General features: G+C 39.6%; 1 protein-coding gene across 1 annotated transcript; it reads right to left on the bottom strand.

Moving 5' to 3' along the window:
- Positions 1 to 3,748: 3,748 nt before the first annotated feature.
- Positions 3,749 to 15,799, bottom strand: LOC104542125 (ectonucleotide pyrophosphatase/phosphodiesterase family member 1-like; the record flags this gene model as incomplete). Its single annotated transcript, XM_010186338.1, has 9 exons — positions 3,749 to 4,263; positions 5,693 to 5,849; positions 6,570 to 6,702; positions 7,767 to 7,847; positions 8,839 to 8,974; positions 10,183 to 10,337; positions 11,934 to 11,985; positions 12,525 to 12,700; positions 15,712 to 15,799. Coding segments are annotated over 9 exons (1,146 nt in total), but the record flags the coding sequence as incomplete, so codon positions are not given.
- Positions 15,800 to 16,806: the final 1,007 nt, after the last annotated feature.

Here is a 16,806-nt window from a genome sequence, read left to right as displayed (position 1 = left end):
GCGGTTCAGTGAGGGACTCGACTCCTTTCCAAGGGAATCTGAGTCACAGGATGCCAAACCTGAACTGGTTTCCTGTAATACAGAGGTTCCCAAACTATGGCAGCTGTACTGCTCATGGTACACAAGCCACCTCAGTGTGGTACTCCAACACCTCCCAGACATTGCTACAGCATGTATGAGGGTAAGAGACATTGCTGCTGCTGCTGCTGCTACTGGAAATGGTGATACCCAAACAAAAATATTTGGAAACTTCTGCTTCATTAAGTTGCTGGGCTCACTGTGTCCCTGAACTCCTCGGAAGGGTAAGAACAGTTTGCCGCAGCACAACTGTAAAGGAGCAGAGTATAGCCTTTGCTGTGAGCCTGGGATGGTTTCCTGACATCATTAGTGGTGCTGCTGTAGGTACAGTATGATCCTGCCATAGGAGAGGTCTCTCACAGTGCTGTCACCCCTGAGCATCCACTCCAGAGTGCTATGATAGGCAACTGGTCCTGGCACAACCACCTCCTCAGCAACAGGCTTGAGCTTTCTGCAGCAAATTTTGGAAGAAAGGAGGTCAGAAATGAGATCTTTCCTCCCAGCTGAGTGCCCCAGATTTAAGCTTTTTTTTTATTTATTTCTTTTTGTCTTCTGGTCCGCACGAATCCCATTTTCCTACAAAAGTGGGTGCCCTTCCATGCAGCAGAGGAGTAGCTCCTCCGAGCTTGCCAAGCCTGGTTTATAACCTTGCATTTAAAGGGATAACTTTGTACTTTGAATGTCCTCAGACCAAGGAAAGGCAGAAGTCCAAGCCACCTGCTTGCTGCATGAGACATGGCAGCCTCTGGCATGTACTGTTAGTGAACAGCTACTGTGCACTGGGCTGGACACTGGTTTAGTGGATACTGGATGTGTCAAGAACAGATTTGCCAGAACAGGCAAATACAGGGAGTTAGATATTGCTTCATTTTCCTAAAACAGAGTGGGTACTGAGGTAAATAAGAGCAAGAAACTTGTCATAAGTCAAGCAAATTACCTTGCAGTTACTAATGGGAGTATCCGGTGATACAACCTGCACCACCTGAACATCTCTGAAGGCACAACTCCACATGCATTTTTTTCAGCAGCAAAACCATCCTGAGATGTCCTCTGCACCACTGCTCATTCCTACCTCGCTATCCCAGAGCCATCAGCTTCTCACATATGTTAAGATTTGCCTGCCCAAAATAATTTCACAATTTCATTCCTTAAGTAACCACCCACTCCACTGCTTAACTCATCCCACAGCCCATACCTAAACGAGATGCACTTCAGGCCCTTTTTCCTTTCTTCCTGACCATAATACTCACAAGGACTAGATTAGCTCTGCCCACACTGGAACAATCTTTAATGCCTCTGAAGGCTCCTACCACCCCCTTCCTCAGCCATCTTTTCCTTACCCTAAACAAAGATCATTGTTGGGGAGATGGAGACTGGGCAGCACCTTCCCTGTATCAGTGGGCACCGCTACAGCATCTCCTGGTACCTTTCTCGACAATGCCTGGTGACACAAGACACTGCCACAACACATCCAGACCAATGACCCTCAGTCTGCCCCTTCACTGTCTTTTTTACCTTCAAGAAGGCCAGACTACGTGGCAGCTGATGTCAAGAAGCAGTTACACTGAATAACGCTGACAGTCATGTCACAGCAGCGTTGCTGTGACTCCTTCCAGCTTCCCCTACTGAAAATGCTCAGTGGAGCTCTGATACGCTACATCAGCTGAAACAGAAAATATTTTACATCATCAAAGCTGGAGGTTTTTTGCAGAATTACAAGTTTGATGGTGGCTTTAGTATACTTCTTGGGGCCCACCAGGCTTCAAAAACACAACCAGCCACTCGATACCATGACCAGCACCAGGATTTATTCACAATGCTCTGACACCACCATTACAAATGTTTCTAAAAACAAAGATGAAGACAAAAAAAGAAGCAAAACCATTTACACTAAGAATAAATCAGGATAGCTCTCTTCCTTGTCAATTCCTGGCAAAGACACCTTCCAAACCCCTCTCAGCCACTACCCTCCCTCTCTTGATGCCCATAAGAGCTTTCATAGCTGCTCACACTCCCTTCCAAAATCTTTCCTAGGTCAAACCAGCAGTCATCTACTTGAAGCTTATCCTGTTCCATTTTTACCCTGGAGCTAGGCCAGCCCTGCCTATTAACTGAAACTGGCATCGCTTTACCTTCTGAAGATGGTAATATCTGTCATTGCATTCAGGAGATGGGACCAGTTCTAAAAATTTTAAGAACACCTTAACCATCTTTCCTCCTGCTAATAATGAAGGCAAGTTCAACACTCCAGTTAGTGGAGAACCTACCTTCAACTTCAAGAGCAGGAACTGAAGCAATCCCCTTCCCCAACCCCAAAAAACAATGAAGTAGTGCTCTATATATGCATCAGTGTTTAACTAGGCAGTAGCATTTGGTACAGAAAGGGTCATGTACAGCATACTACTTCTGATGCTTTTATTGGTCACAGGCAATGTTACAAAGCAGTTACACAGAATATTGCTGTCACAGTCATATCATACTGTGAGGTTGCTACAACACATTTAAATTTCACACAGTGAAACTACTTTAGGAAAAAATATCATGCTTGTAACAGAAGATCAAGAAAATAAATTTGTTTAAAAGAAAAAATGGTCCCAGGATTGCAGCCCTCTCAAACTAAAGTTAATGGAAAAGTTTCCACTGACTCCAGCAGGCTTTGAATCCAGCCTCCAACATCCCTTGACAAAGCTGAAAGGTAAAAATGCCTCTCCACTCAGTCACAGGCTCTTCCTTCTCACATTCTTGTGCGTGATGTATTTTCTTCTTTTTAAATGAGAAGATAAATGTGTAATTGACTATGCCAAACTTCATATGTAACAGAGCCAATTTTGGCTCATCAGGTTTAGAGAGATTAGGAGAATTACGAAGGTGATAGCGTGCATACTGGAAAAGGAGGGAGGCTCCCACACTCCTGAGTGCCTGTAGCAGCTGTTTGTGTAGCCTGAAAGTTTCCAAGAAAGCTCACTGCAAGCTTCTTCAGAATTCACATCTGGCAGTGTTTGCTTACAGGTAACTTACATGAGCTGGAATTTGGATGATGTAGCACTAAGAACAGATACAAACATAGCCAGGACCTGGTCATTTGCTGCCAACAGACAACTGAAATGACCCCTGGGCACTTACTGTAGTAATGAGATGTGCCGTTTCAAGATCATCTCACCAGCCTAACTAAGGCAAAAATCTAAGTGAAAAATTACCTTTTTTTGACAAAAATGGGATTTCAAAACCACAGCTTAAGTTTAATTTGAAGATAATTCTTTCTGGGAGCTCAGAGATATTCCTCATTTAATTACTTCTAATTTGCAGGTGACTTGATGCAGCCTATACCTGCTCATTCTGAGGAAGCAAATATAACATGCAAGTTGTGCATCTGATCCTCCTTCAGTGTTGGAGACACCAGAGGGCAGCAACATGCTGAGGCTTCCCAGCTAACAGAACTCCTTTAGCCGGGTATCTTTTCCTTGGTGGGGAAATTTTACTAATCTCAGCATAGCTTCTTACACCATAATGCCGCATTGTTATATGAGATCCAAAGCTCAGAATGTAATTCATGCTTCAAGGAAAATGGGAGTGAGAGGTGTCATTGTTTATATTTCAATGGTCACCAAGAATGCAGTTATTTCCCAGAACTGTATTTGCTAATTATCTCTATTTTTAAAGTAGAGTTTCAATCATAACTCCATGCTTTATAAACTCCTCCCTCTCCAGTGCATATAAAATGCAATTTTTTTGTTCGTGTCTCAGACTGTGACGATCAAATGCTGTTAGCATTTAATAATGGACATGGTTCTACCACATTCAAGTGGGAATGACGGAAGCTGCCATCCTGTGCTATACACATAGTCCATCAGGAGTCCCTGAGATACAAATATGGTACCCACTCTCCTCCTTACTGGCATTTTGGTCAAGAGTTCTCAATAAATGTCCCAGCTTATTTTTAAAAATTGTTTTCATTAATTAAAAACAGTCTATTTGCAAATCAGTTGTGAAATGGACAACAACATTCCATAGGAAAAATCAGACCGTTTCAAAAGTTGGTAAATATGTTTTTAACTGTAAAATCTCAGATACTGGCTGTTTTCTGTCTTGATAGAAGCTGAGTCCAGTAATTAATTCTATATCTCTGATCCGAGCGGTATGAAATTTCATTCTCTCTTCAACCCACATGGACTCAGACTTGCCATCCTATTGGGACAAAGGAAGGAAAAAAAGGGTTTGCAAAACATCTGTTTTTTCTGACACACATTTAATCAATTAGCAAAAGACATTTTGAGGTTTTAAAGAGACAGAAAGCAGTAACTGTAGAGAAAGATCTAAAAAAAAAAAAAAGAGAGCACAACTTTGCCCAAATTTAGTGCCTGCTGTTACTTCTGCAAGTATACAGAACTTGTAGCTGCATCAGTGGAAGCTGGTGATAATGGGAAACGGCAGGTGAGGTCCAGCATCTATCCACCATCTCTCAGTATTTCCAAAGAGCTGTGCATAACTTGGCCAGTGACTTGGGTAACTCTTCACTGTAGGACAGGTCTGCACACTTTTCACTCTGCTCTGGTTTATACGGAGTGCAGCTATGATGTATTCCTATCACAATACCAAGGTACCTGAACTAGAAGCAACCAAAGCTCTTGAGGAACATCTGTGTCTTTTCCTTTTGGGTTTGCATTTGGCCCAGCCCTAACTTTTCTTTAACTTTTCTTCTAGAAGCTCTTCATCCTTCTCAGCTATTGACTGGATATTTCTGCTACATAAATCTATGTATGTATCATGTTGATTGCCTCAACATACTCTGACTCTACCGTGCTAGCTCTAAGTTTTGCACTTTAAACAGACAACTTCTATTTTCACATGAGCATATATACAGACTTGAACATAATTCTGTTTACAAAAATAGTCTTCTTTCTCAAGATGGGCTGCATCAAAAGAAGCATGGCCAGCAGGCCATGGGAGGTGATTCTGCCCCTCTACTCTGCTCTCGTTAGACCCCACCTGGAGTATTGTGTCCAGATCTGGGGCCCCCAATACAAAAAGCACACTGAGCTGCTGAAGCAGATCCAGAGGAGGGCCACAAAGATGATCAGAGGACTGGAGCACCTTCCCTATGGGGACAGGCTGAGAAAGTTGGGATTGTTCAGCCTGGAGAAGAGAGGGCTCCGGGTGACACGTTATAGCAGCCTTCCAGTAGCTGAAGGGGGCCTACAGGAAAGATGGGGAGGGACTCTTTATCAGGGCACAGAATGACAGGACAAGGGGTAATGGCTTCAAACTGAAAGGTGGTAGATTTAGATCAGACATTAGGAATAAATTCTTCACTATGAGAGCAGTGAGACACTGGCACAGGTTGCCCAGGGAAGCTGTGGATGTCCCCTCCCTGGAAGTGTTCAAGGCCAGGTTGGATGGGGCTTTGAGCAACCTGGTCTGGTGGGAGGTGTCCCTGCCCGTGGCAGGGGGGGTGGAACTATATGATCTTTAAGGTCCCTTCCAACTCAAACTGTTCTATGATTCTGTGATAGACTGTATAGTTTTTACAGTATTTAGCTAGTTAATCACTGATATCCTAGCAAAACAAGCTCAAGCCCAACTTCAGATGTTTATGGGAACAGAACAGACTACTTACTGCACAGCTTTCACTGTTGTCTTCTCTGTGAGGCACAATGAAAGACAAGGCATCTAGAGATCCCTCACACTCCAGAGGAGTTTCAGAAGTATTTTTACAACTAGTCAGCACAATGAAGAAGTGAGTTGGAACTGAAACTTCTGAATTATTGGGGTGTCTGAAAGACAAAATATCTTTCTGTAAATGCACTAAATCATACTTGCGCAGAGAACAAGTGATAGTGATCAGCTATATTCTAGTATATTGACTTCAGCAATCCACCTATATAGCCCAAAAAAAGCTTAGACCTGGAAGGAAAACTCAGATTACTATTTTGCAAATCAAATTTGGCTCATAGGCTGATCTAATTAACAAGTTTGGTAAGACAAACAAACAGTTATCATAAAAATGTGTAAGAATCCAGAATAGACTGGGAGTTCAGCATGAGCCCAGAAAACCATCTGCCTGCTGGCTTGAACCAATTTTGCTAACTAGTGTATCTGTACTGACAACTTCACAGTTCAACACTGCCAGCTCATGGCAGTCTCAGCCATGACAGCAGGGATAAGCCCCTGCTTTGCCCACTCCTAGACATAACGACTTAAGATTTCAGGCTAGCAGACATTCTTCCATGTGCTATAGCTTCTCTTACACTTCACCTTCAGGTTTTAGGATGACAGGTGCATTGAGGTTGCATTTTCTCTCTGTACTTGTTGCTTATTTCTTAGCTTTACACTTCTGTATCTGCTTAGGGCGATTTGACTGTCTCGCTCTGAACTGATATAACCTGCAAAGGGCTCATCTCCACAACATACTCTCCTTGATAATAAGGATCATAATTACTTTTTGACCACTAATGGAGGAAATGAAAGGAAGGTTTAGAATGCGAGTTTCCCACCTTTTCACCTTTTCTGGGGTATCATAGAGCCCATCAGAGTCATAATCAAACACAGGACCACTGACTACATTGACACCATTCCTGGCTGCAGCATACTCAGGTAGCAGGGATCGATGGAAGTAGTTCCATAACACTGAAACACAGTAATGGAAATGGGAAATTTAATCTCAAAGGCAGAAGCTGTTAACACAACTCTAAGCAGAGTTTTCAGTGTGGTATAAACAGACATGATAAGCTAGGAAAAGAACAAATTACACAGGTATTTACAGTTTTCAAAGGCTGCATCTAACTCAGCACCAGCCTGCACTGTAGTATCTCCTGGCATTGTGGGTTTCATCCCCAACCTCAAACCTGACTGAGGCATAGCAATGCTGTTCCCTTGTGGCCTTCAGTCTCTTTCCTTAGAAACAAATGCATGGAGAGGCTAGAGGAGGGAAGGTGAGAAAAGACCCTGCCTGTCTGTGTCTTGCCTGTCAGCCTGTCTAGTTTATACACCCACACCTGAGCTAGGAAGTATCTTTAAGTCCTTCAGTTTAGATGTACCTGAAACATCTCCTTGCTGATATGCTATTTTTAATTACTGTTAAGAGTTGACCACTATTGCATTACAAAACAGGACATCTCTTTTGTCCAGATGAAGTGCCATAGTTATCCTTCCTTTTCACCAGGAATATACTTAATCTCCCTCAGCCAACCATCTCACCTTCACTCCCACCTAGGGAAGCCCAGGTCTTCATTTCTTTTGTACCAGAGAGAAGTATTTTTCTGTTCTCTTAGTGACTGAGACCCTGATCTCTGCCTAGAAACTCATCTGAGTTTAGGAGACACTCCTAAACCAGAAATTAATTTAACTCACTATTATATATGGTTATCTGGGTTTTCTAGAAGATATTCAGTAAAAAACCCTGTTTAGGTAGGCAGGAAAACCCAAACAAAAACAGAGACACTTTACTCTCATATAACGAGTCAGTTCATTAGGAATCATAAGCTTACAGTGGTGGGCCTTTTTCACAATAGTGATAATCCTACTTCAAGGAACTTTACATTAAGGTGCTAAGCTCACAGTCCAGGGAAGTCTTACCTTACACAAGCAGCTGACACAGGGATCATTTGCATGGTTTGGAAGTAAAGCAAAAAAAAAAAAAAATCTTTCTCACGTTCAACTGAGCATACAAAACATGCATACAAATAAAATACCTTTAAATGCAGGATACATTGGCATAATGTTGCTCGTAAGTAAGGCATCATAGTGAGGTTTCTTTGCATCCATCATAAAATCTGAAATAATAAAAAAAAACCCAATTCATTACTTGAATTTGTTACTTTAAACTTACATTTTCATGCTTTTAAAGACTGGTGTAATAATGTTCAGGTGGAGCTGACTTTACTTTCTAAAGCTGAGGGGTTTTAAGTGCTAGCTTCAATACATGCTGGATCCCATCCAAAATAAATCATCTTAGTAGCAGCAAATGCTCATCAGATACACAGTGGACAAATTTTTATGAAATTTAAAAATATCAGAACAGGCTTTTGAATTGTGGGGAAGGGAATAAAATTCACTTAATGAGTGTCAGACCAACTTGTTCTGAATGCAGAATCTAGACATAAAAATAGGAGTTCTATAGGAACTTTGCAAATCACACTTGATGTGGAGGTTTACATAACCTACTGCTCAGTGTACTTTATGCAGTAAATTCAATGTAAAATGCTACCAGAACAGGTCAGCAACAGTTCACAGACAATTCAGCCATTTGTAAGCAGCTAAGTGTTTTGTTGTATGCTTGATAATCAGAGCTACATTCTTCAGACCAGTGCTGAATTGCTTTACTAAAGACCACATATGGCACAAATAGTTCAAATAGAAAATAAACTTATCAAGGCAATTTTTTACTCAATGATATATCCTTACATTTTAATTTGGATAGTTCCAACTAACACCTGTCATACCAAGTGAATTTGCAATTTATTAGCTTGCCAGACTCGACTCAAGGTTTACATGTTGCTTCCATTTTCTTCTATGAGATGCTGCTTTAGAAACCTGACAAGTTCCAAAGCTTTCAGAAAGTACTAAATTATCTTGGACAACTCACTAATTGCTGAAGTACATAAAATGTTTTTTCTCTTTCATATGCTGAAATGAATTGCAACAATTCAGCAGCTACTGCCTCATACTCTGATTAGTTACCAGGAACACCTATGAAAGACCAAACCTACTACATTACAGGTTATTTAAATCAGATGTGCTGTACAATGAAGGCAATCTACTTACTTGGAGGAGAAAGGAATCCATAAGTTAGGCGAGGATGATTGTTGTAAAACAAACATGTCTGGTTATGATTAAAAGAAATACGAACATCCTTGTGTAAACAGCTGGAGGTATCTTCTGCAGTAGAAACCCATTTGTCCTACCAAACAAGAAAGTATCATTGGTAAAACATAGTTGACTTAAAATAATTCTCTCAGTGTAGGAGACTGCAGAATGATAAATATTCAGCTGCAACTGCCTTTGGTGGTGTAAATGGCCTTAACTAAGATACAAGAATTGTTCCTTTTTTGTCAGTGGAAAAGAAGTTCCCTCCTGCCCATTTCATATCTTTTGGAAACAAAATGAACAGAACTGCAGTATTTTAGCTGAGTAGAGAATAACTTCTTCCAAAAGAAAACCTAGAGGTGCTCATTAGAGATAACCTGATCTACTGTAAATGTACTTGTTCATTCAGGCTAGGAATCAGAGAGCCAGATGTGTTCTTAGCCACCTCTCTCCACTGGTCCACTTGTCACAGTAACTGGTTACTTCACGTCACTAACCTCAACAGATTTAGGATCAAGTAAACCTTGTCAGAGTTTAGTTAAATTTACTTAGAACAGTCATTATTTAAAACCTATGAATCCTAGATAATCCAACTAAAAAGCAACCTCTACAGTCCTAATTCCTTTTAAGCATGGTGTGGTTTCCAAGGTTTCTCCGAATGGGGAAGGTCAACTTGAAAAAAAACCCTTCATTCACAAAATTAGTGCTCTGCGTGAATATGTGTATCTTAGCATAAAGTTCAGGACAGCAAAGACCAGATTTATCTCCACCAACCTCTTTTCCCAGTCAGGAAGATCTTGTGAGAGAAGGATCAGATCAGGGCATGAATGTTTCAAGATAGATTATTTTTTCAAAAGTTTCCTGACACATTAAAAACACTGCTATAAGAACACGACACCCATGCTGAAACCAAAATATAAGGACAGCACTGGCAGACTGCTATAGCAGACCTATGCTGCCAAGTGGTAAGCCAGTGCAGACTCATAGGGCTTCTGTATCAATGGCAATTGGCTCCTTACTTCCTTGCTCTGGAGGCAAAACTGTGGCTCACTTGGAGGAACAGGAAGGAACCAAAGCCAGTGCTTATTAATAAGCACTGTATTAATAAGTGCTTATTAATACTTATTAATACTTCACTTTCCTAGTGAAGAAAAGCTCATTAAAAAACCACTCTCTCTCATGTGGTTCTACTTAGTTCCCTGGGAGATACCATAATGAACAGATGTAAGAAGCATTCAGGAATAACTGATTTTAAGCTTGTTACCTTTCAAGGTTGTTTCCAACCTTCCTTCAGATACTTACATCTTTGTTAACAGTGTATGCACTCCACAGAGGCATCCTGTAGTCCTTGCTGTATCCACTCACATAGCGGTAATGGTAAAGGAGACAGTAATTATGTTTCTTCTGCAGAACCCTGGGCCGCCCATAAGGCAAAGTAAGCTTCTCTGATTTCTTAACTGCAGCAGAAATAGTGCTTGTTACATGGCAATCAACACTGGTTGTTAATCATCTTCCTCTTTTATATACCTAAGTTTGCCTCAATTTCCAATTGTCAAACAGAAGTCACAGTAACAGAATAAAAAAAGATATTCATTCTTATATCAAAAATACAGCTTCTATGCTAAGGCAATAAATTAAATTACAAAGCCAGTACAAAATCATTTAAACTTACACTGTAACAATTAAATTTGTATTTAAAACACAGTATTTTGTCATTGAAAACAGAGGAGACATCTAAGTTGCAAAGTCTTTGTTGATACTGTGATTCAATTTAAATATTTAATGTAGAATCTGCTTCTACGTAACATTTAGATGGGACAGTAACCAATTGTGGTGATTTGAAATCTTCTAAGGTAACTATTCCAGTACCAACTGCAAAATCATACGTAAAAGTGACATTTAAAGGACTAAGAAACATACTGCTTGGATTTTCAGATGTGTGAGGACTCACTTTAAAAGCATTATAGTCACAAAACCTTCCCTCTCCTTCTCATGGACTGCAACTCTTTAGAAAGTTTGTATACAGAAAAAGCTCTCTCCAAATGTTTTATGCGTGACACTGCATGGGGTTTTTGGCAGACCCTTGCCTAAGGCAGTGCCTGTTTATTGGCCAACTGCCACACCCAATGGAAGAATGAAAGCTTTCCCTTAGAACTGTATTAGAAAGAAGCCACATAAGATCAGCAGAGGGTAAGTAAATAGAGACAGAAGCTAAAAGTAAAGCAGAGTTAGAAACAGAATTACTTCAGTCAACACCATTTATCTTAAAGAAAAAACAAGTAGCAACAAAACAGTCATAAGAAACGCATGCTTCTACAATTGTCTCCTGCAGTTAAATACCAGCAGGAAGCTTCAGGTTTTTAATCTCTGAGGTAGATTTCAATTTCATCAAGAAACCGAACTTTCAAATTTTGCCAACTGGAAACAAACAAAAAGGTTTTCACGTTTCAAGTTCTGTGATGTAAAATAAAAACTGAAGAAAACTAGCACATCATGGAAGTATTTTAAAATAACAAAAACATTACTTTGCTATTGAAAATGCAAGTATCTGCAATTATTACATGACTGAAATTATGAAGATGACAAAGTATATTTTCCATTCAAAGCCACAACCACCCAACAAATTATGCAGAACTACAATTTCAAGGCAACTGTTTTAAATGTGGAAAGAAATTAAGCAATTAATGCTTCAGGTTTTTTCCACAGTAATTCCACAACACACACAAAAAAAAAAGATGAACATTTCTTTCTTCACCCATGAGGAAAAAGGCAATCCATTTTCATTTTTTTCATAAAATGAAAAATGCAGTTAACATTTTGTTGTTCTTACAGGCTGTCAAGTTATGGCAATCAATGAAAGAATATGCAGACTGAGGTAGCTAATGAACAGTAGAACTTTGAAAACCTCAGAACTACAGTTCCCAGAGAGTTTTTCAAAGGATTTTTACCTCATGTACCTGATATTTGCTCAGAAGTTTAGAAATAAAACATTTTCTATTTTTAGTACTACTTACATCTCTGTTATAATTTTTATTACTATCTAAAGTTCTTACCTTCTGTTTCAGTGAGATTTAAATGCTGATGAAAATCCCTTATTGGCAAGCCCTATAATTATAAAGCAAAATCAGTGAGATTCTATTAAGTATTCCACAAAGTATATTATGAGCCACTATAAGTAAAGTAATGAATGTAACACCTGCCTTGGAAGTTCTCTCTATACAGAACTCACCGTCATCTACTGGAAAGGGGCTGTGGAGAATTTGCGAAAACAAATTGGTTTTGCCACAAGCAAATGTACAGCCTTGAAAACCACAGCCCAAAACACACAACATTCATAGAAGGGAAATTTCAACATAATTAAGTGGAGCAAGCAAAAGCCAAATGCTTTCCTCATCAAAGCTTGCTTCTGCAGCATCTTCCAAGGCTCTTCAGAGCTGAATACAACTTTACATAAGAAAACTTAAAAAATGAGTATACAAATGCAGGGTAGTATCCACTAAGCCCAGCGAAGATTTGATTTTGAAACCAGCAGTAGGGGACTGCAAAACTAGTGTGTAAAGATAAACACTGGAGAATCCAGAGTTTCACTTTTCGAATACAACACAGAAGTCTGCCTCTACAGCTTTAACCATTTGAGTACTTACCGCTGTCCTGCAGGAGCAGCCCAGGCTCACTGAAAAGGCTCTTTGTCCCACCACAGAGCATTCAGAAGGATGACTTGTTTCTTTGGGATGGTGGGGGCTGTAAACAGGGTTCCTTAAAAGATGGTTTAGGCGTCCATGAGTTCCATTGTTTGGGGCTGGTTTCAAATCAAGCAAATCTGTGAAAGGATTCACATGCTATTAACAGGACAAGAAAGACTGTAATACACTGCTGCTTGTATTGTGATTACAAGTACGGGCACGTCAAAGCTGCACTGCTTGATGCACATAGCACCCAGAAGGGAAAGGTAATATAAACCCTTTAGAAAGAAGCACACGTGTTCCTACCTAGGGCTCAGGATAATATTAATGTGTGTAAAGAGGGACAGAACAAGAGCAAAAAAAAAAAAACTGCAGAGGCTTACGTCTGAGAGGATGTGAACTTGCAGCATCCAAGCCTGCAGTGGGGGACAGTAGGAATCACAAACACATGAAGCTAGTGACTACATAACACTGAAGATTGGAGGCTTTTTTGTTGTGGTTTGAGGTTTTTGTTTGTTTTTATAGGTTATGCTTGCCACTTAGGTCTGAAGTGTTAAGCTTCAAAATTCTCAGAACAGTCTAACTACAAAAACTTCTCTATCTCTGCTATTAAAATAATTCAAACAACTAAAAGCTGCCTACCACCAATGCTCAGAGAGACTTCAGATACCTTCAAAATACTGAACACAACAAGCCTTACTTCATGCTTAATCCTTGCTAGCATTCATAGATTTGTTGTTCTTTCACTTAACTCATACTGAATCTATGAAATAAGATGTTTTCAAAACATAGCAGGTAATGAGACACACTTCTATCTAAAAGGTTGGTGTTAAGATCATACATGTAGAGCACAAGTGTGCAAAGCTGAACTTCCCTTCCTAAATGGGGGATACGAAACATTTCTCCCTGTACAGTGGCCACTCGAATATCTAAATGTCATTCCCTCCAGATGAAGCTGTTTTGCTTCAGAAAGAATAGAACAACTTTTCTGATCCTAGCAGTTCCTGCTCCAATGAACACATCACACAAAGCACAAAAAAACCCCTCAAATCAGAACCAGTTCCAGATCTCAGGTTCCCACTTTGACAATTAAATTACATAGATACGTTCCTCTTATTTTAAGTGGAGTATCCAGGAATTCACAACTCCACAGAAATCCTCAAGTCTGGCAATTTGAATGCCTTGGAAAACATGTTCAGACAAGACCAAACAAGACAAATCATGAGCACCAGATATGTACAAGTGCCAAGATGTTGGACAAATGGGAGACAGTATCTCTTCTCTGGCTGCACTTTACAAGAAGGCGCAGTCAGGCATCAGTGTGAGAAGCCCTAAAGTCCCAAATGACAAGTGAAACCAAATGTCTTTCTGCAGTCCAGAAGACACCTAAGCCCTAGGCAAGGAAAAGGTTGAATAAGTCATCTCATTTCATTTTCTACCCAAAAGTTTATATGCCAGCTTCTGTATATCCTATTCTTCTAATTCTTTCTATACAGGATAGAGGAAATCAAGATCTCAATAACTGCACTTAAAACTCTGATCTGTCACTGAACTTGCTTCACCGAGATGCCAGTAAGGACTCTGACCCTCCAATGCTGCATGCACAGAACAGATCGGGGGCACAAGAAGGTGGTTCAAGATCAACCATGACATAAGAAGAAAACGCATACAATGGTGAGAGACATGGCTCCTGACAATGGCCTGCTTCCTATTCCAGGTAAAGATTTTAATCACACAGTTTAAATGTGGTGTACCTGAATATCGTCACTCATCTCAAGCATGTACAGTACTCCTGTTAAGTGTTTTCCAGATCAAGCTCTTTGGTTGTACTTTGTCTCTTACAGAAGCAGATCTTAGAGCAAGTATAGATCCTGGCAAGAGAGAGAGAAGGAGGCAAGAAATAATGGAAAATAGGTGAAGACCTCAAGGGAAATAAGTGAACAGAAAGTGGTAGAACTAGTGATAAGACTTCTAGAAAAGCCACGAAATACAGAACAAGTCACAGTAACATTGTGGTTGAAAGAGAGGAGGGGAAAAAAGGAGGGCTGCAAGGTGTCTAATTTTCAGACAGAAACAACACTTCTCTGGTACAGTGTACCATATAGTATCAGAAAATAAAGTGAAGAATATCTATGTATGGAGTGTGCATCTGCAACCGTCAGATACAGAAGCAGACTGCGTGGAACAGAAATCAATCACAAATTCTGGAGTGACACCATACAGGCGTGAGAAACAGGAAACCTGACTATTGCAGCAATGCAAATGAAGAGACTGCTAGCACTAGAGCAAGACTCCAAAGCCATGGACAGACTAACAAGACAGTTGCAGTCCATCAAAAGACAAAAATAATTTGAAACAGCTGTTATATTATACAATGAGAACTGTCAGGGAAACACACAAATCTAGTTTAAAATATAATAATATATATATAATACATAAATTGAACAGGTGACACATACAGTGATGAATTTGGGAAGAAGCTTATTATATGAATCAAGTAAGCAAAAAATTATATATTTTTTTAAAGAAAATCTAAATTTTACCTGAATAAAACTTGTTTATATTAAGTAAATAAAATTAAAACTATGGTCAAGGAAAACAACAAATAAGAAAACACTAAACAAAACACAAGGAATTGTATTGTAAAAAGCAAGAGGAAGTGACTGACTCAGGCTTTCTGAAAATGAGCTGCCTGGCACCTGCACCCATACCCATTACCAAGCTTGTTATTTATTGTTCTGTCTGAATAAGGTTACTTGAGTGATTAGTTTGATAAAGCCTCTAGTTAGATATGAGAGAGAAATATTCCTTCTACTTGACAGTAGACAGATTGTGAAGCAGTCAGTTTTAGTAGTGGTGAGTTGAAGCGTCCACTCTGGAGCAGCCAGAGGAACACACAGAATGAACGGCAGAAAGGAGAGATATAAAAGGTAGCCTGACTGATAGATCCGAAACAGAAAGAATTACTTTTATTTTATTTTTTAGAAGCTGGACCTTTCTCAGAAAAACAAACAGCTTTTTTATTAGTTAAAATCACCAGTAAGTCTTAAGGACAAGTTTCCAAAGACACTTCTATTATTAGAAGATTTACAATACCCCAAATACCCTATTTTACTGAACAAAGATGACCCCCATCAGTTGTACTTACCACACATTAAGTTATACACTTCAATGTTTTCAAATGGATCAACTTGAGTATGAAACTTGAATCCTGGTCCAAAACCAATAAAGATAGCCTAGGATTTACAGAGAAAAGTGGAACTCTGTTTAAGACAAGTTGAAATGGAAAATATCTTTATATTCAGAGAGCATTTGCTTCCAATAATTTCATCTTTACTTTACCAACTTAGCATGTACCAAGTCAAAAGCACGTTCTTCCTTAAAGCAATGTATAAGAATAGTTTTAAAGTAATAAAACAGTATTAGGAAATCCAGTTCTGTCTCATTGTTGCCTTTAAAAAGTTGCCTTCAGCCATTTATGAAGTCCCTTGCTCCTTTGCTTTTAAAGAAGTTAAATTTGTTCTCTTTAATGCTTTAAGAAATTTAATGGAAATGTTGAGCTAAAATAACCATCACTTTTTATGCCCTGTAAACATTTTGGAAGCTTTTAACTTAAGGCTGTAAAAACATCTGTTGAGTTAAGCAACAGCAAGATCCCAGGCTTCTATGCCTGGTTCGCAGCTGCTCGTTCTTCTTGCACCACTTCCTGAGCTGCAGTGGCACAAGCTGTTGTGTAGCCACACAGTGAACCTGATCCAGGAACACAGCCAGCTTCAACTTGCTGTTTTCCTGCTGGCTCTTTTCCTTCTGGTCCAGTTCCCTGACCTACTTAACACTACAGCCACACAAAGCTTATAACAGCATAGAGCAGGGTTTGCTGCAGGAATAAGGAGGCAAAACCAGAAAATGCTTAAACTCAACGGCTGCCAAAAAGATTGTTTTTAAACTTATCCTGAGATGTTAATCTTATTTTTAATTAAGTGAAGCAGATTGCACTCATCTGTGATATCAAGATACTGAATGAGTGATGAATGCTTTGCATTTTATAGCATCTTCCTGGGTAAGATTTTTGTGTCAGATTTCATAGCTTATGGCAAAAACAGAGGCTAAAAACCCACCTCTAACTTCTTTTTTTGAGATTAATGCATAATGCAGGCTGTCATTCTGAAACTGCTGATACTAAAATCTGTAGGTTAAGAATTTACTCAACAAGCCTAATTTGAAACAGATGAGGCAGGAACAT

This window comes from Mesitornis unicolor, unplaced genomic scaffold, assembly GCF_000695765.1.
Source record: "Mesitornis unicolor isolate BGI_N332 unplaced genomic scaffold, ASM69576v1 scaffold9176, whole genome shotgun sequence".
NCBI classification, from domain to species: Eukaryota; Metazoa; Chordata; class Aves; order Mesitornithiformes; family Mesitornithidae; genus Mesitornis; species Mesitornis unicolor.
Note: the sequence above shows the minus strand (reverse complement) of the source record. Positions and strands in the feature narration are given on the sequence as shown.